Source organism: Drosophila erecta, unplaced genomic scaffold (genome assembly GCF_003286155.1).
Source record: "Drosophila erecta strain 14021-0224.00,06,07 unplaced genomic scaffold, DereRS2 tig00000000-arrow-pilon, whole genome shotgun sequence".
NCBI classification, from domain to species: domain Eukaryota; kingdom Metazoa; phylum Arthropoda; class Insecta; order Diptera; family Drosophilidae; genus Drosophila; species Drosophila erecta.
Genome location: NW_020825194.1, coordinates 14,142,165 through 14,158,008, shown reverse-complemented (window position 1 = coordinate 14,158,008; position 15,844 = coordinate 14,142,165). Strand labels below are relative to the sequence as shown.

Sequence of the window (15,844 nt, the reverse complement as noted above, 5' to 3'; positions counted from 1 at the left end):
TTAAGCGCGTAGAATGTAGCGCCTGTAACGTCAGAAACAATTACCCAGAAAAGCGCGGAGTTGAAATTCAAATTATAACTGGTTTTTATTTTACTCATAAGTTGTATTTATTATCGTATTTTAAGCATGTATAACAATGTACAAAACAACAAATCGGCGAAATTGGCTAAACTAAACACGCACTACGAGTATTTACTTATGAGTGGAGTGGATATCACGCGTCCCTTCTTATATATTTTGATTAAACTACGATCTGAGCCTTGATATAAGTAGAGTCTACGATGAATGAACTGGGTTGTTTGCCGGCCTCTGATGCTGGCCGGGATTGGGTGAGAACGATGACAAGACGGGGAGAAACCGCGAACTTCTTCAGTTAGAAACACTCTGGAACCACTTTATTCCAGCAGGATGAGCCTGAATCGCTTCCTCAGCGAAGACTCGCGTGGCAGGGTACCTGCCCACTTTTTCAGGGCCGTCAGAACTACGGATCCCATCACCATCACGGCACCCACCAGCGAGTACGCGGTGGGAGTCTCCCCGAAGAAGAGCATCTGCCAGACGAAGGCGAAGACGATGTCGGCGCAGCGAGCAATGGCCACTGGTCCGGCCTGCTCGATCTGCAAGGATAGAGTGAGCAGGATCTGGCCCAGGAAGCTGAACATGCCCAGTACAACAACCAGCCAGCGATCCCGTCCGCAGCTTGGCCAGCACACAGCTCCAATGGATCCGCAAACGATCAGAGTGTAGACCAGAGCGATAGCACCGAAATTCGTCATAATTACGGAGAAGTGCAGGTTCTTAAGCGCCCGCAGCAGGATGTACACATTGGCTCCGAAGAGTGTGGATGATATGGCGGCCACAGGTCCCCAGATGTCGTACGTCTTCCCAGCGACATCCTCACTCTCCGCGGTGTCGCCGAATACAAAGGGTGGCCGCGTGATCAGGACCACACCGAGCAATGTCATGTTGATGGTCAGCACGTTGAACAGTGTGCACGGCTCCTTAAGGAAGGCTCGCGCAAAAATGGCCACGAAAACGGGCGTGGAGAAGATGATGACACTCGCATCCGCCAGGGGCATGTGTCGGAAGGCATAGAAGCTGAGCATCAGACCCGTTGTGCCCATGAAGCAGCGCAGCAGCAGTATCACCCGTTTGCCCTCCGGAAACACTGGCTGTCGGGTGTATATCAGGATGGGTAGTGTCGGCAACAGGACTCCAACGAATCGAAACGAGGCCAGCTCCATGGGGTTCACGTCCACCAGTCCCTTCACAATCACCGAGCACAGGGAGAAAAACAGCGATGAAAGCGTGGCCAGCAAGATGCCCAAGTAAGGACAGTCGGCGCCCAATCGATACTGCAGGCGCTCCAGCCAACGGGGGGCGGGATCTGGGGGCGGGGCGCCCTCCTGGAACTGCTGCAGCTCCAGGTTTTCCGGCATTCTGGGGGTGTCTTCTCTACAGTGTCTGAATTCCTTCAAAGTTTCAGCATCCTGCAAAAGGATTTGCATCAATATGTATGCAAGTGTGTGTATCGGTGGCCCACCTGCACTGAAAAATCGATTCTTTTCGCCTGCCTTCCTTATTTACGCGCTGTGTCGCTGTCTGCTGCCGCCTTTTCCGCAGGTTTCACTTGCACATTGTTTCCCCGCCGCCCGTTTCACTGAGTTTTATTCATCATTATTCACGCCCAGACTGCGTTTAATTAAACATTTTAAACCTTTTTGCGAACGGAGATTTCGGAAAACCCTGTGGACCAGAGTTGCCAGCCCGAACTTCCTCAGTCCAGCCAGTACTGCCACCCTTTTAAGCAGTGGGACAGGTCTAACGGTTTTATTTCGATTTACTTTACTAAATTTGAAAGGTTTACAAAATTGTTGTTTTAAAAGTTTATTAACATTTAAATTTAAATATTTTATTAATTGGGGCGTAGCACATTCAAATTACTGTTATAAATATTGCACCTACTTTTTTAGACCGGCTTTACAAGTTGTGAAAAGCTAAGTTGGCAGGCCAGTCGATCAGCTGCTGAACTCCGAAAGGAAAACAATGACTCGGGAATCGGCAGTCGCCACCAACAGAAAATGGGCGATTCTGGCCGCAGGAGTGGGCTTGGTATACGTCCTGGTGCGGCACAGGCAGAGGCTGCTGGGTCCACTGCGTCGCGTGTGGTCCTCCGGCAGTCTAGTGCCCCAGCGACACATAGAAGTGGTCAACTCCGTCCAGGATCCTGCCATGCAATGGGTTTTAAATGAACTGAAGAAGTAAGTAGAATACACTTTTATTTCACAACAATGGAAATTCACATTCTGCCCTTTAGTCACTGCCAGACTTTTAAAGTCCTTGGATTCGACTGCGAGTGGATCACCGTGGGCAGCAGCCGCAGGCCAGTGGCCTTGCTCCAATTGAGCTCCCATCGGGGTCTATGTGCCTTATTTCGCCTTTGCCATATGAAACAAATACCCAAGGACCTGCGGGACCTTCTCGAAGACGATGACGTGATCAAAGTGGGCGTGGCACCACAGGAGGATGCCGTCAAACTTTCTCATGACTACGGAGTGGGCGTGGCCAGCACATTGGATCTGCGCTTCCTTTGCGTAATGGCAGGCCACAAGCCCGAGGGACTGGGAAAGCTTTCCAAGACTCATCTGAACTTCACACTGGACAAGCACTGGCGCCTGGCCTGCTCGAACTGGGAGGCCAAGAATTTGGAGCCAAAACAGCTTGATTATGCTGCCAACGATGCACTTATGGCGGTAGCCATTTATCAGAAACTGTGCAGGGATCTGCAGCCAAAATACTTCTGGCAACGGAGCCATAGCTTGCGCAACAAATTCGAACCCTTCCTCGACGTAGACTTTACGAAAGGTTTCTCACTCAGCCCGACCAGCGGTGGAGTGACCCGTTCCAAGGGCTCGACCGAATCAAAAGGCAATAAATGGCTGCCCAAGAAGCAACCGTACCGGCAAATGACTACCAGAACTAAGGATTTCTACGACAACTGCCTGCTGCAGGCGCCCGACGGCGAACTCCTGTGCACCATTGACAGGCGCAAGGCGTCCTGGTATCTCAGTCAAGATCTGGGCACGCGTATAAGCGAAGAGCCCTTTACCGTGCGCCTTAACTTCGAACCAGCGGGTCGCGCGGTGGCAGATGTGGGCCGCTACTACCAGACACCCAAGGAAAACCAGTGCGTGGTGTGCGGTGACCGGGATGCCTACATTCGGAAGAACGTAGTACCGCGGGAATACAGGAAGCACTTCCCGATAGTCATGAAATCTCATACCTCCCACGATGTGCTGCTCCTGTGCCCCACATGCCACCAGCTGAGTAACATTTCGGATCTGCGTGTTCGTAGCAAACTGGCCGCCGAGTGTGAAGCTCCTTTTAAGCATGAAGACGGATCCGTCAAGTACCGCGATGATCCGCAGCTCAAGTAAGTACTTTTCCGACCCTTATCAGTATTTCTGTTCTTTAACTTAGTTAAAAGCATTGAAATTAAAAGCATGTAGAATGTTTTATCAGTTATCTTTCTAGACATATTTTGTATCACCTTACTTCCCAGACATTTCTGATAATGATACGAGCATTATTATTTTTAGAGGTGTCTACCCTAATGCTACCCTAGCTCATTGAACTAATGATAATGTTCCTCTTAGTCTGAACCCTTTTTTATTATTTACCTTCACTTACAGACGGGTCCAATCTGCTGGCAAGGCCCTACTATACCATGGCGCGAAAATACCCGCTGTTAAAAAGGCTGAAATGCAGCAAACTCTCCTCGACTATTACACCAATCAAACGGCCATCACAGAAGAGCTCCTGCGGCAAGCAGCCGATGTGGAATACCGTGTGGAGAACACCGACTACTGTCAGCACGGCGAGCGGGTGGTGCAGCAATATCGCGATAATTTCGGCGGCCTTGTGGAGCTGGAGCGCTTGTGGCGGGAGCACTTTCTGCACACCATGCAACCGCGCTTCCTTCCCGAACTCTGGAATGTCAACCACAACGCCGATCGACTGGAGGTTCGCGCCAGCGAAGGACGCGTCGATAAAGCCGATCTTGCAGTGGCCGGGGTGGATGCAAAGGTTAAAGAAATATGATGCAGGACATTTCTGAGTTTGCCACCGGCTTTGTACGTTTTATATTTCAATTTCAATAAAAATAAACTAAAATTTGATTTGTGCTATGGTACAAGACGGGTTAAGGAGTCACGGTTCATGAGGCAGATGAGCATCTCTGGACTAATCTAGGTGACTATAAATATAAAGCTTACCATATGGGACAATAATACATTATGTACACGCTTAAAACTGAAGCACCTGGATTGAAGTAGAGTGGAGTGTGGGGGCGTGGAATGGCGAGCTAAATAAACTCGAATCCCTCATACTTGTAATCCGTCTCGATCCGCATCTCGGGCAGCAGCGTCTTGCCTGTAATATCAAAGGCTGTGATAAAGGTGGCCGTCTTGCCATTCAGCTCCTCCGACTTAAGAGCCACGATTATTGAGTCATCGGTGCCGGGCAAGAACTTAAAGCTGGAGAAGCCGTGCGTGGGCGTTGTGTTTTCAGGATCGAGCCGTACAGTCTCAACGTTGGTGAAGCTTTCGTCGGCGGAGACCAGAACGTTGCAACCCATATGCTCGTCCTTGGTTTCGTTGTATCTTTTAAAAATAGATAGATAAGTGAGGGATTTGAAGGCTGTCACTCATACCTACTTCTCTTTAGAACATCGCCTAGGCAGGAAAAACCAGCGTTGCCTTTCATCTGACCAGGTTCCACTCTCGTGAATCATGTAGCCCGGCCAGGATATTTGCATCGACTGCAGGCGCAACTGCTTGTAGTTGTCCACCCAGTTCAGCGACCTCACCTCTCCGGACGGAGTAATGGCCTTTACGTACATTGGGTTGTTGTTCTCGAAATCGCCCGCACTTGTCGTCCACTCCTTACCCATGGAGCCCACATATAGCGTTTGCTGTTTCACTGTTGCCCATTCGGCCTTGAAGCCCTTGGCACTGTGTCCATCTCCATCCAGCAGGATCACCCAAGGGATGGGCTTGTCATTCACAATCTCGTATACCAAACCCGTGCGGTCGTCGAAGCTGAGTAGGCGCCCGTTGAAGGTGACCAGCTCCGAGAGCTCCATTCCGCGGCCCTTAAGAGCAAATGCTGATTCCAGGGCTGCAGGCGCACCGTCGTCCCAGCTAATCTGGATCTCCGACCTGGCCATCGTGTAGGTAAGGTAGCCCTTCTTCAGGTAGCTACGCCACGTACTGCTGCCATCGCTTTTGGTCACCTTGGAGTTTGTGTCCAGGTCGGCAATCATGGCTATCCGGTAATTTATGACACCGCCACGCAGCCCCATAGGCGGTGTAAGCGGATATGTGGCATTGTATGCATGGACCACCGCTCCATTTTCCAGACTCCGGGCATCCGTAGAGCTCCGCCGCAGCCAGTAACCGTCATAGGAGGAGTGCGATCCCTGGCGCGCAAAATAGAAGAGCAGGACGAGTACGACGGCACAAACAATCAGCAGGGCGAAGTGATAGTTGAAGCGCACCGTCCGATTCCCGATCCGGTACGTGGGCGTCCGCAGTGCCGACCGCCAGTCGCGCATGTACATGGCGCGCGGCGAGTGTTCTGCTTGTTCCCGGTACGCGAAGGCAGGGCTCTGCATCTGGTCGCACGTCAGCAAGATCTCGTTCTCGGTGATGTGTCCGATTTTCTGGGTCTGCTCGGTTTGTTTGGATGCTAGCGGTGTGACCAGCGCGGCAGCGGGAGATCAGCTGGCGCAACAGCTGATGCGAACTGGATGGTTAGCAAAGGCAACGATTTCGATTAAATTAATGTAAACATATTGGGAACAACATAATTTTCACAAAGACCGAGGGTAATTGAAATTGAAATAATTTAATTTCAAGGGAACAATACATCTGAGTATTCCTGTCCTGTGACTGTAGTTTTCATATTTTAAACGTACTAATCAGTAGTTCTTGTTATTATTCTTGGATATTCAAATTTTTGTCCACTTCTAGCTATTTCCATGTGGTATCGACATGTCTAGTGGTATCGATAAGCAGTGACTCTCTGGTAACACTGCTGGCTACCGATATATTTTCAACTTTCTTCTTCTTCAGCTGCACACGTGCTAGCTGTTTGCGCCTTTGTTTTTTTCGCAAATTATTCGTCGTAATTTGCGAAAATGCGCATTGAAACGTGCTTTTTTTGCTCCAGCAAGATATACCCAGGCCACGGGGTAAATTTCGTGCGAAATGACTGCAAGGTAAACCGATCAATTTCCTGTTGACTGTGCTTGGATGTTTATATTGATTCACCTTTTTCCGTCGTAGATCTTCAAATTCTGTCGAGGCAAGTGCCACAAGGCCTTTAAGCGAAAGAAGAATCCCCGCAAGGTTGGATGGACGAAGGCGCACCGCAAAGCCGCCGGCAAGGAGCTGGCCATCGATCCCAGTTTCGAGTTCGAGAAGCGCCGTAACGTGCCCATCAAATACAGCCGCGAGACCTGGCAGAAGGCGCTGGAGGCCATCAAGAGGGTGACGGAGATTAAGGAGAAACGCACCAGCCACTTCGTCATGGAGCGTCTGCGCAAGGGTCGCCAGATCGAGATACAGATGGACGTCAAGGATGTGCAGCGCAACATGTCCTTGATTCGCTCTCCAGCCGCCGGGCTCAAGGAACGACGTGCCAAGGAGGCGGCGGAAGAGGCCGCCCTCATGGAAGAGGATCTGCCCGAGGAGAAGATCACCTACGTGGATGCACGCGAACTCGAGAAGAAGCTCGAGGAGGGAATGGGAATCGAGGATCTGGAGATGTTAGAAGCCTAAGGACGAGTACGCTGATTTTTTCTAGGTTTAAGTTGCTGCTAAAAAATACACTAAATAAAAACCCCGTGGTACATAAATGTTGTCTATAGCCGTTCTATATTTGCGAATCACTTGTCCACTTCCCTGTCAGTATCCTTTTGCTCGGGAGACTCCAAATTAATGGTAACGGGTCCGTCGTTTTCTATATACACCTGCATGTATGCTCCGAACTTGCCATCTGTTAGAGTAAGTGGGATTAACAATAGTTAAGACCAAGACAAGAGTTAGACCAGCTGGATTGTTGCTATGACCCACCTTTAATCTTGCTGCTATTGTAGGATTGACCCAGTTGATCCAAGAAGTGATTGTACAGCTTCTGCGCCTCGTCGCCCTTCATGGCAGCCGAGAAGTCAGGTTTGTTGCCCTTAAGACGGTGATACAATGTAAACTGCGAGACGCACAGCAGTTCTAGGTTCAGATCCTTGACGGACTTCTGCCAACGCTTGCCCTCCTCCTCGAACAAACGGAGCGCCAAGATTTTCCGGACACTTAAACGGTGAGCGGTGTTAGGTGGTCTAGAACTAGGCTGGTTATCACCAGAGTGGAATTTACCTACAGATACTCAACATCCCTGGCGGTATCGGTGGCCTTGATCCCCACCAGCACGCACAGACCTGGTCCAATGGAGGACACCAGCTCATCCAGCACTAGGGAAGCTGTGTAAGTCTTTTGCAAAAATAGAAACTACTTGATCCTGCATACCCGTCACTTTGGCCGCCTTAACCCTTTGTATAACCGCCCGCATTGCTTGATTTTTATATTTATTTACAACTTAATTCGGTCTATCGCAGTGCTGGTAAATTGATCACATGTAGTGTTGATAGTCGCCCAAATAATTCAAAAATAGCGCGCGCCTTTCTGCGAGATAAACATATAACAGTATAATATAAAAACATAATAAATATAAAATATAGTACAATCAATAATATAATTTGGTTAATTGCTGGGAGAGTCTTTTTGAGCTGTAGGGTGGAATACTTGCTGGCCCTTTGGAAAGATTAAAATTGATCTACATATATGTTAAATTATAAAAACAAATTATCTATGCTAGACCAGTTACAAAACAACTTGGGTCCTCACTAGGTGAATACACAAATGATGAATTCTAATTCTGAATAAAGTATTTTATTCAATTCTCAATTAAATTGAGCTTGAATTCGCTTATAAATGTAACGGTATTTTAGAATGCAGGTGGTTCCAAAAAAGGAATTCATCATTTGGTGTTTATCACAGCTAGTGAAACCCCAGAAACTAGGGGTTAATAATATGTTATTGCAGGAAGGTTGGGATATCACAGAGGCGTTGGAGGGGCGCTGAGCTGGAGCTTCATCTCGCACAGTTTCTTGATGTGAACCTGACCGGTAAGCTCGGCCTGCCGCAGAATTCGCCGGATATCCGCCAATCGCTCGTGCTTGTTGGCCAGCAGATAGGCGGATTTAAGCTGCCCAATGTAGATGTAGGAGGAGACCCGCAGCTCCACGCTGCCGATGCGTTTGATCAACCGATCCAGCATCTGCTTTGTCTCAGGAGCACTGCTGTGCACAGCAGCATTTATGGCAATCGAGAGTATTTCATCGGACTCCGTGAAAATGCCTCCGCCGTTGTTGCTTCCTATGCAGTCCAGCAGGCGCTCTACCTCACCCAAACGCTGATTTCTAGACAGGTACTTAGCAGTGGCTCCAAACACCTTTATTGCAGCCAGCTTGTAGTCCTGCATGATGCTAAGCATTTCGGAAAATTAAAACAATTTTAACTAGGATTGTGGACTTATTTTTGCTATAAATATGCTTACCCATAAGCCAGCCCAAAACCTTCGTCTATGTTCTTGCCGCACATAAGGATCAGAATGCAAATTTGTATGCGATCTGCGGCGCCTTCAAACAGAGTCGGCAGAGTTCCTCGACTGGACTCTAGTCGAATCTTTGTGGAGGGGAAGCTTGGTATTAGTAAACGTTGGGTTACACATAATTCAAGACAGTACCTGCTTAAGGGTTTGTATAGTTTTTAGTGGCTCATCTTGCGCTTGCTCTCGCTCACACTTGTCCAAGAACTTTGCCACCTCCAACTGTCGCCGGATGGTATTGATGTGTCCATTGAGAGCTCTGGCATCCATTTGCATGGCGAAGCAGGCACCTCGAACGCTTGTTGTGCTACTTACACTGTTTCTGCGACCCTGCTGTCGTTGCATGTGCTCCCACTCCGACATATCCAGCTCTCCCTGAAGATGCCTAAGGGCCGCGAGCAAGTGCTGGGCGTTGGCATGCAGCTTTTGAAAGTTCTCGCACTGTAAGGCGTAGAACTTCACACACGTCATGCTGGCCCGGATGGGATCCTTTAGCAGCAGCTGCAGTTGGTACAGCGAACTGAGCTGCTGCTGCTGCTCCAGATGGCGACAGGTCTGCAGCAACGGCAGGCGCCAGGCAGTGAATTGAGCGTCGTCGAGCTGTTGCAGTTCGTCCATCAAAACGTTTAGACCGCCGTTGGCCAATTGCGGAGAGAAAATGTGATGGATGAAGAGATCCGCGTCCAACTGCTGGTGCTGCCAGTAGCGAAGTGCTGCCCTCAGCTCTTCACGACGCATCAGAAAGGTGAGAATATCGCCGTGACTGCCATAGGTAAGTACATAGTGCAGTGATTCCTCAAAGCCGCGCTCCTGCCGACGACTTTCCTCACTAACTGGCATTTGACAACCATAGTGTCCCTTTGCTAAGTTCTTAAGTCCAGCCAGCGCGTTCATGATGTTTAAAGCCGGTTCCTGGAGCGGACGTTGCTGAACGTAGGGCTCTCGACGTCGTGTGAAGAGTGAGGCCAGCGAAGAATTGGAACTACGAATAAGCGAGGCTCGGTGAAGAGTCTCCGGTTGTGGTTGAAACTGGGGAATTGCGGCTATCAACTGTAGGATTTCTTGAAGAAGTGCTGGCCCGCGCTGTGGCCGCTTCCTGGGCAAGAGCACTGCCTCCGTAGAAGCTACTCCAAACATGTTCTTACAGATGCTGCTATTCAGTTGCTCACTTGAGAGGCGAGTCATGCAATGAGCAAACTTTTCGCGGGCTATAAACGAGTCAAATTTATTTGGGGTGTTAGAACTGTAATGGAATGATTTTACCTGCATCATAGCAACCGGCACGAAGGCATGCCAGTCCGTGGGCCGCCATTACGCCGGTGGTGGCGAAACCACACTTCAGATGCACCTCCAGTGCTAAAGTCCAGTGTTCCGCTTCCACCAAAGCGTCTGCCAGCTTGCGCAGATTGTGGTTGTTGAGTGGTCCGGTTGGGATCAGCGACTCACAGCCCTGCTGCACCACTGACATAATAATTTCCGAATGCTCACGAATGTTTTCTAGCTCTCCTGGTGCACCACGAACCTAGCATATGTACATAAATATAAATAAATATTTTTAGTTATGGACGGACAACCAACCTTTGCGGCGAAAGCCAGACAGTTTATCATCTTGGCCAACAAACCGTAGTCCACCTCTGGATTGGGCACGATTAGCTTTTCCAGTTTGCGGCAGTGAAATAGCAGCAAATCAACGCAGCTGCGCTGCTCGACATGATTGCGAAGTATGGACAAACTTAGGGCCACACTGGGAGCGTGTTCATAGGAGAACTCCTCGCGCAGCAATTTATCGTGTGTAATAATCCCACTTAGCTGCCATTTACAGGAATCACGCCGTCCAGAAGACTTCGATCCTAGTCCGGAGGTAGCACTTCGCTCACTAGAAGTACCATCTCCTTGGTCTTTAGCAGCAGTGCTGTTCGCACAATCGTTGCAGATACGCACCTCCAACTCGTCGTAAAGCTCTGGGATGCGTATTCGATGGGTGGAGCAGGCATAGCACACTACCCGCCCACACCTACGGCAATGATGTCGCCGCATCAGCATGGTGAAGGCTGCTCGCCGACAGCACATGCAATGGCTGGCCTCCTCGTCCCGCGTCCACTGCTGCCGGTTGGGTGCTTGCTTGGGCATCACGAACGCACCACAAAGCGAGTCTAGTGAGTTATGCACATCTGTGCCGAGAGAACTCGGTTCAGATGCCGCACGTACATTTGCCACATGGTAGTCCAGAGCTTTGCTAGCATAAATTCGTAGTAACAGATCCAAGCAATCCTGGCCCACAAAGTGATCCTGCTGGTAGGAGTTAAAGTTTAGCAAAATAAAAGCTTCCGATGTTGTTTGTCCCAGTTGAAATCGTAACTTTGAGGGTGTTTGTCCTGCTTCACTTCCTAAACCTGCATTAGACTGGACATCGTAGACATGGCCCGTTTTCTCAAAACAATACGGACATGGACCTAATGGTCTCTCTTTCAGCAACTTGGAACGAGCCGCATCTAGAAGCTTTCCCAGCAATTCAAAGCGAGCATTCATCACTAACTGCTCTACAATGAGCAAGGGATGTCGGAGTAATTTCCAAAATTGAGACCGCTCAGTGGCATTCATTTGTCGTAGGAACTCAAGGGATAGCTGATAGTTCCTGTAGAGTCGCGGATCACGGGCGTGACCCTCCAGGTAGTCAATTACCCACTGCAGAAGCGGCAGCGACCTAAACTTATCCTTATGTGTATCCAGGAAATTCACCAATGGGTTCGGTGGAAACATCTCCACAATTCCCAGAAGGGACTCATCCAGCTCCTCGCCATCCCTCAGTTCCAAGAGAGCATCCAACAGGGTTAGCAAGCACACCCGCTGCTGTCCCGCGGATCCAGCAAGATAAACCACCTTACTCCACTCCAAGCAGAGGCCAAATCGCCGTCTCTGCAGCAACTGCTCGAAGATCACATTCGGCGTCTGACGTCCAAAGTCATAGGCCTGTGGCCAGCTCTCGAATTTCAGCAGAGCCGAAACTCTGGCGTATATGGTGATGTCAGACAGCGAGTGCTCCAGCTCACTGCGCAGGGTGGGGGGAATTGCCTTAGCCGCCGAGCGGTGCTGGAGGGTTCGTTCTATTAGCTCTTTGGCCTGCTGACTGCTTGGAATGCGCGTGAAGTGCTCCTTGAGCAGCTGTGCTCGCTGTCCGATATTGCCCATGTGGACCACGAGATGTATATTTCGCGGATCCTTTTCAATAAGATCACCAATAAGTTGGTCAATCCGTGACTTAAGCCGCTTTGGGGAATCTAAAAGAAACGAAAGGTTAAAGAGGTGGAAAGAGAATATAGTTTGGTTAAGGCTACCTGATTGTCCACCTATTCCAATGAGAAGAATCTGCAAGAGTTGTTCCTGATCCGTCACCAACTGGTCCAAATGTGCATTTTCCAGCTTGTATGGGTTCAATGCGGCCAGCACACGGTTTCCGTCGTGCATGGAGGCCAAAACCGCCACCTCAGGCAGATGAATTAGCTGACCCAGAAAGGAGAAGTTGAGTCCCGCTTCACCATCGGGAAGACTTCCTAGCTGTATGGCCAGCAATACTTGAGCCAACAACTGGTTCTGTTGCGAAATATAGTTGTGAATAGATTCCTGCTTTTGCGGAGCCACAAAACGTGGTAATCTTTTTGTGGGTTCCTCGCTCAGTTGGGGGCAAATGTTTAGAGCAATCACGTGAACGAGATTAAGGTGTAGTGCCGAAACACTTGCCTCGATCTCCAAGGGTGTTATGCCACACTCGTAGATCAGTTCGCCAATGACTTCGTAGGGATCGTTGCGAAGCAGCTGAGTAGTGTGGTACTCCAGGTTGGGATCCCTGAGCTGCAAGAGGCGGGCTAGTTGTTGGACATATGTGCAGAAGCGGGCGTAGTAGTTATGGCGCGAACGGAGCTGTTGGAACTGACTAGCGTTGGAACGCAGCTCCTGTCCATGCGAGTATTCGGATGGATCCTTTTGGTAGAGCGTTTGAAACGCAGCCTCCCGTTGAAGTTGCAGAGCCAAGACTGCCGGCCTCAGTGGATAACTCTTTAGAGAGAGCAACTCATTAAGCGCAGCCTGCTGACCAGATCGCTCCAGCAAACGCATGCACTCACAGAGATTCTGCAGGAGATTCATGGCTCCGAGCTCGGACGAACCAGGCGAGCTTGACACCTCATCGCTGCCCTTCTTCTGCTGCTGTTGGCGTCGAATGACCAATAAGAGGTTGCTTGTGATTTCCCGATTGAATCCCAGGTTCACAATAAGATCGCATATGATTAGAGCGTTCAGATTGCGCTCCTCGAACTGCTGTAGGAATCCCTGTTGTGCGCTTGAATTGTGTCGCTGGATAAGCGCTTTTAGCTCCGGGCTTTGCTGAAGACGCTGAGCCTGCGCAAAGTTGTCCACAACGCTGATGATCTTGGACAACTCAAAACCCTTGGCCGCCACGCCTTTGATTTGCTCAACGGTGGTCTCCCCAGAATTGGCCTGCTGCCCCTCTAAAATCTGATAATTGGCGTAGATAGCAGACAGCTTCTGCTTCACCAGCTGCTGCTGTTCCATGAAATGTAGCTCACGGTTTAATTGGCTCTGCTCCAGATGAAACGTCTGAAAAAAAAAAACATTTTATTTCGTTACTAAATAAAAATGGTATTGTTGATTAATCCAATAATCAATAATTAATAAGTCTCAATATGCGCGCACAAAATATTTTATACAAGATTTCTAGCCACTCACCTCGATGATCTGCTTGACATCGTTAAAATTCTTCAGGGCCAGCGCCATGATGGCCAATTGTTCTGGCGTGCTAAGCATTTTGGGGATGATGGACCGCTCACATAGCGAGGTAACACAAGAATTTTTCCTGCTGTCACTGCCACTACGTAACTTTGCTTGTGCCCGCAGCTGCTCCATAGTGAGGCCTCCATCCACGGATGCTTTGCCAGCTACCCCTCCACTAAAGCTGACCGCACGGCGCTGCCTTCGAGCCTTCCTCCGGTTAAGGCTGGATGCGTGGTTGCTGCGTTCCCGGCTTTCGTCGTCGCTGGAGGCTTTCTCCTTGGCTGTGCTATGTAGTTGAACCAACTGGAGCAGCTGATCAGGCTCTAGTAGGCAGCTGATCGATGGCGCCGACTTCAGCAGTGACTGCTCTATCTTTTGCAAAACTCCCAGCTTCCAAAGAGCTTCGCTAATAGCATCCACCAGACGCTGAAATCTGCCTTGATGCTCCGGGGCGCACTTATAATCTTGTGAATGAAGTTTTTTGGTGACAAACGCCTTGAGGAAGGTAAACAGTGCGTGCAGCGAAGCAGAGCGGCAGATGAATCCATAGCGGGTGCGCTGGCTGTGAACAGCGGTTGGTCGCGGTGTCAAGGCAACGTCGTCATCGACGTACTGTTCATCATCTTCCTCGTCATTCTCGTCATCTTCCCTTTTCCTCTGAGTGTTCGGCTCAAGCTGTTCCCAACGTAGAAAAACCAATAGGAAGATGTCCTCCAGCAGAGAGCATAAGGCGCCCAATTGATGCAGTTGCCTTAACTGCATGGAGAGCTGTACCAGCTTGGTCTTCGTCGTTTGTTCGCCTTGGTCGAGAACCACATTGTACACATGACAGAGAGCGGTGTAGTAGCTTAGAATCTCGACTTCCTGCTGGTGGTGACACTTTAGTGCAGGGGTCAGCTGTTGCCATTTGTAAGTATCCTCCAGTAAACGGTGTAGCTCTTGGTGCTCGAAAGTAATGCCATTTTCATGGATCAAAGGCAGCACGCCCGGCGCCCGCAGAAGCGCATCCACTCTTAGCGTTTTGCTTACCTCCCGCGGACGCAGGAAATTGAGCAAAGTAGACAGGCGTTGAAAGTCAGCATAGAAAAAGCGGTGCACTTCCTGCAATTCCTCAGGAACAGCGCTGACATCAAATTCCGCTAGGAATTTTTCCAGGCATCCAAGCTCGTCCAAAGTTTGTGTGCCGAGAGCAAATTCATTGGCGAGTCGCAGGATAAGCAGGTTGTTCCTCAATGTGGCATCCTGGAAACACTGAAAGTCCTTCAGATGTTGGCACACGTTGGCCACAAAGTGCTCCCTTTGGTTGAGAGCCAGCCACAGCACCAAAAGTTTAGTGGGCGCCGCCTCACTAAACTGCGCCTGCATGTTCCGTTGCTGCTCATGCAGCAGATCATCCAGAAGTTCTCCATCGCTGCGCGCTAACATTGCCAGCATTAGGTGCTCACTGGTTACGGAATCAACCACAAGACGAGTCATCAATTTCTGACGAAGTGTAGCCGCCTCCAAAACGCTGGCTGGAAAATTGGCCAGCACACAAAGAGAACGCGGCGATGAAACATCGCTATCTAGAAGCTGTCGAAGCAAGGTGGAAATTATTTGGCCAATGTGCAGCTTGGACCGTTCGTGTAGAAACTGCAGCAATTGCAGAGCGGGATAGGGCGACGCCTGAAGCACAGTTAGCAGGGCGTTCTGATGGGAATGAATGGGCCCGGATAATTTGCCATGCAGCCACTGGATAAAGATCTGTAAAAAGTTCATATCAAAGTAAGTGGGTGTCTGCTGGTTTTCTCAGCTCACCTCAAAGATCTGCCGCTGATCCTTGGGCAACAAATTTAGAAGCTGCTGCATATTCTCCTCCTGCTGGTCGTCCATTGCGGGACACCTGTGGCTCCTCGGGAGTGCAACTTTCTTCTGAGCTCGGCTGATTTACTGGTACTAATGCGAGTTCATTGTTCGGACTTCGCTGTTCTGATTTTGGTCTCTCTGCCAAGTGATCTTCCGCTGCTGATTATCTGGATCTATTGTTACAGCTCGCCTTTTGTTTCCACTGCTGACCGACTAGCAGCTGTTCTGGCTTCAGGCTTCCACTGGTGACTGATAAGGGAGGCCTGCATATTATCTCGCAGAGCTTGAAGTCGATCAATTAATCCGACTCCGTCGATCTCCGGAGCAGTCGAATGCAAAAACAAAGAATTTAGGTGGCTTACGGTTGCCTAGCCAGTGATGAGAACAAACCGATAGCAATCCGAAAATCGAAGTGGAGTTGGCTAGATTTTGCGGAAAACGGGCTAGAAAAGCAGGTGGGGAAAAGCATATTAAAAATAAGGGTTTT

At 49.6% G+C, this 15,844-nt stretch overlaps 6 protein-coding genes across 7 annotated transcripts; 2 read left to right on the top strand and 4 right to left on the bottom strand.

Moving 5' to 3' along the window:
- Positions 1 to 94: 94 nt before the first annotated feature.
- LOC6553857 (solute carrier family 35 member G1) lies at positions 95 to 1,806 on the bottom strand. Its single transcript, XM_001980525.3, has 2 exons — positions 1,544 to 1,806; positions 95 to 1,490 (listed from the first exon to the last, which is right to left on the bottom strand). The coding sequence occupies exon 2, from the start codon at positions 1,437 to 1,439 to the stop codon at positions 396 to 398; it is 1,044 nt and encodes a 347-aa protein (XP_001980561.1). The 5' UTR covers positions 1,440 to 1,490; positions 1,544 to 1,806; the 3' UTR covers positions 95 to 395.
- Positions 1,807 to 1,896: 90 nt separating this feature from the next.
- LOC6553858 (exonuclease 3'-5' domain-containing protein 2) lies at positions 1,897 to 4,169 on the top strand. The gene is made up of 3 exons (XM_001980526.3): positions 1,897 to 2,261; positions 2,318 to 3,433; positions 3,693 to 4,169. The coding sequence occupies exons 1-3, from the start codon at positions 2,047 to 2,049 to the stop codon at positions 4,099 to 4,101; spliced, it is 1,740 nt and encodes a 579-aa protein (XP_001980562.1). The 5' UTR covers positions 1,897 to 2,046; the 3' UTR covers positions 4,102 to 4,169.
- LOC6553859 (apyrase) lies at positions 4,111 to 5,894 on the bottom strand. The gene is made up of 2 exons (XM_001980527.3): positions 4,716 to 5,894; positions 4,111 to 4,661 (listed from the first exon to the last, which is right to left on the bottom strand). Exons 1-2 carry the CDS (start codon positions 5,672 to 5,674, stop codon positions 4,364 to 4,366), a joined length of 1,257 nt encoding a protein of 418 aa, XP_001980563.1. The 5' UTR covers positions 5,675 to 5,894; the 3' UTR covers positions 4,111 to 4,363.
- A 185-nt stretch (positions 5,895 to 6,079) lies between these two features.
- On the top strand, positions 6,080 to 6,919 carry LOC6553860 (probable ribosome biogenesis protein RLP24). The gene is made up of 2 exons (XM_001980528.3): positions 6,080 to 6,280; positions 6,348 to 6,919. Exons 1-2 carry the CDS (start codon positions 6,200 to 6,202, stop codon positions 6,840 to 6,842), a joined length of 576 nt encoding a protein of 191 aa, XP_001980564.1. The 5' UTR covers positions 6,080 to 6,199; the 3' UTR covers positions 6,843 to 6,919.
- Positions 6,920 to 7,714, bottom strand: LOC6553861 (D-aminoacyl-tRNA deacylase). Of its 2 annotated transcripts, none has more exons than XM_001980529.3 (4): positions 7,584 to 7,714; positions 7,438 to 7,528; positions 7,137 to 7,369; positions 6,920 to 7,059 (listed from the first exon to the last, which is right to left on the bottom strand). In XM_001980529.3, exons 1-4 carry the CDS (start codon positions 7,624 to 7,626, stop codon positions 6,950 to 6,952), a joined length of 477 nt encoding a protein of 158 aa, XP_001980565.1. In that variant the 5' UTR covers positions 7,627 to 7,714; the 3' UTR covers positions 6,920 to 6,949. The 2 variants fall into 2 exon arrangements, with proteins under 2 accessions (XP_001980565.1, XP_015010073.1); XM_015154587.2 differs by having other exon boundaries at positions 7,434 to 7,528; positions 7,584 to 7,674.
- A 71-nt stretch (positions 7,715 to 7,785) lies between these two features.
- LOC6553919 (zinc finger FYVE domain-containing protein 26 homolog) lies at positions 7,786 to 15,766 on the bottom strand. The gene is made up of 8 exons (XM_001980530.3): positions 15,310 to 15,766; positions 13,468 to 15,255; positions 12,060 to 13,338; positions 10,303 to 12,002; positions 9,988 to 10,246; positions 8,863 to 9,932; positions 8,674 to 8,801; positions 7,786 to 8,602 (listed from the first exon to the last, which is right to left on the bottom strand). The coding sequence occupies exons 1-8, from the start codon at positions 15,382 to 15,384 to the stop codon at positions 8,173 to 8,175; spliced, it is 6,729 nt and encodes a 2,242-aa protein (XP_001980566.1). The 5' UTR covers positions 15,385 to 15,766; the 3' UTR covers positions 7,786 to 8,172.
- Positions 15,767 to 15,844: the final 78 nt, after the last annotated feature.

Excerpts from the sequence above, each read along its gene's own strand:
- LOC6553858 (XM_001980526.3), top strand. The coding sequence starts at position 2,047 with ATGACTCGGGAATCGGCAGTCGCCACCAACAGAAAATGGGCGATTCTG. Across the intron at positions 2,262-2,317 it reads GTTTTAAATGAACTGAAGAA|TCACTGCCAGACTTTTAAAG; the intron begins GTAAGTAGAATA and ends TCTGCCCTTTAG. Across the intron at positions 3,434-3,692 it reads CGCGATGATCCGCAGCTCAA|ACGGGTCCAATCTGCTGGCA; the intron begins GTAAGTACTTTT and ends CTTCACTTACAG.
- LOC6553861 (XM_001980529.3), bottom strand. The coding sequence starts at position 7,626 with ATGCGGGCGGTTATACAAAGGGTTAAGGCGGCCAAAGTGACGG. Across the intron at positions 7,529-7,583 it reads TAAGGCGGCCAAAGTGACGG|TGCTGGATGAGCTGGTGTCC; the intron begins GTATGCAGGATC and ends CAGCTTCCCTAG. Across the intron at positions 7,060-7,136 it reads CAATAGCAGCAAGATTAAAG|ATGGCAAGTTCGGAGCATAC; the intron begins GTGGGTCATAGC and ends TTACTCTAACAG.
- LOC6553919 (XM_001980530.3), bottom strand. The coding sequence starts at position 15,384 with ATGGACGACCAGCAGGAGGAGAATATGCAGCAGCTTCTAAATTTGTTG. Across the intron at positions 8,802-8,862 it reads CTATACAAACCCTTAAGCAG|ATTCGACTAGAGTCCAGTCG; the intron begins GTACTGTCTTGA and ends CCCTCCACAAAG. Across the intron at positions 8,603-8,673 it reads GGTTTTGGGCTGGCTTATGG|CATCATGCAGGACTACAAGC; the intron begins GTAAGCATATTT and ends CGAAATGCTTAG.
- LOC6553859 (XM_001980527.3), bottom strand. The coding sequence starts at position 5,674 with ATGCAGAGCCCTGCCTTCGCGTACCGGGAACAAGCAGAACACTCGCCG. Across the intron at positions 4,662-4,715 it reads AGGCGATGTTCTAAAGAGAA|ATACAACGAAACCAAGGACG; the intron begins GTAGGTATGAGT and ends TATTTTTAAAAG.
- LOC6553857 (XM_001980525.3), bottom strand. The coding sequence starts at position 1,439 with ATGCCGGAAAACCTGGAGCTGCAGCAGTTCCAGGAGGGCGCCCCGCCC.
- LOC6553860 (XM_001980528.3), top strand. The coding sequence starts at position 6,200 with ATGCGCATTGAAACGTGCTTTTTTTGCTCCAGCAAGATATACCCAGGC. Across the intron at positions 6,281-6,347 it reads TCGTGCGAAATGACTGCAAG|ATCTTCAAATTCTGTCGAGG; the intron begins GTAAACCGATCA and ends TTTCCGTCGTAG.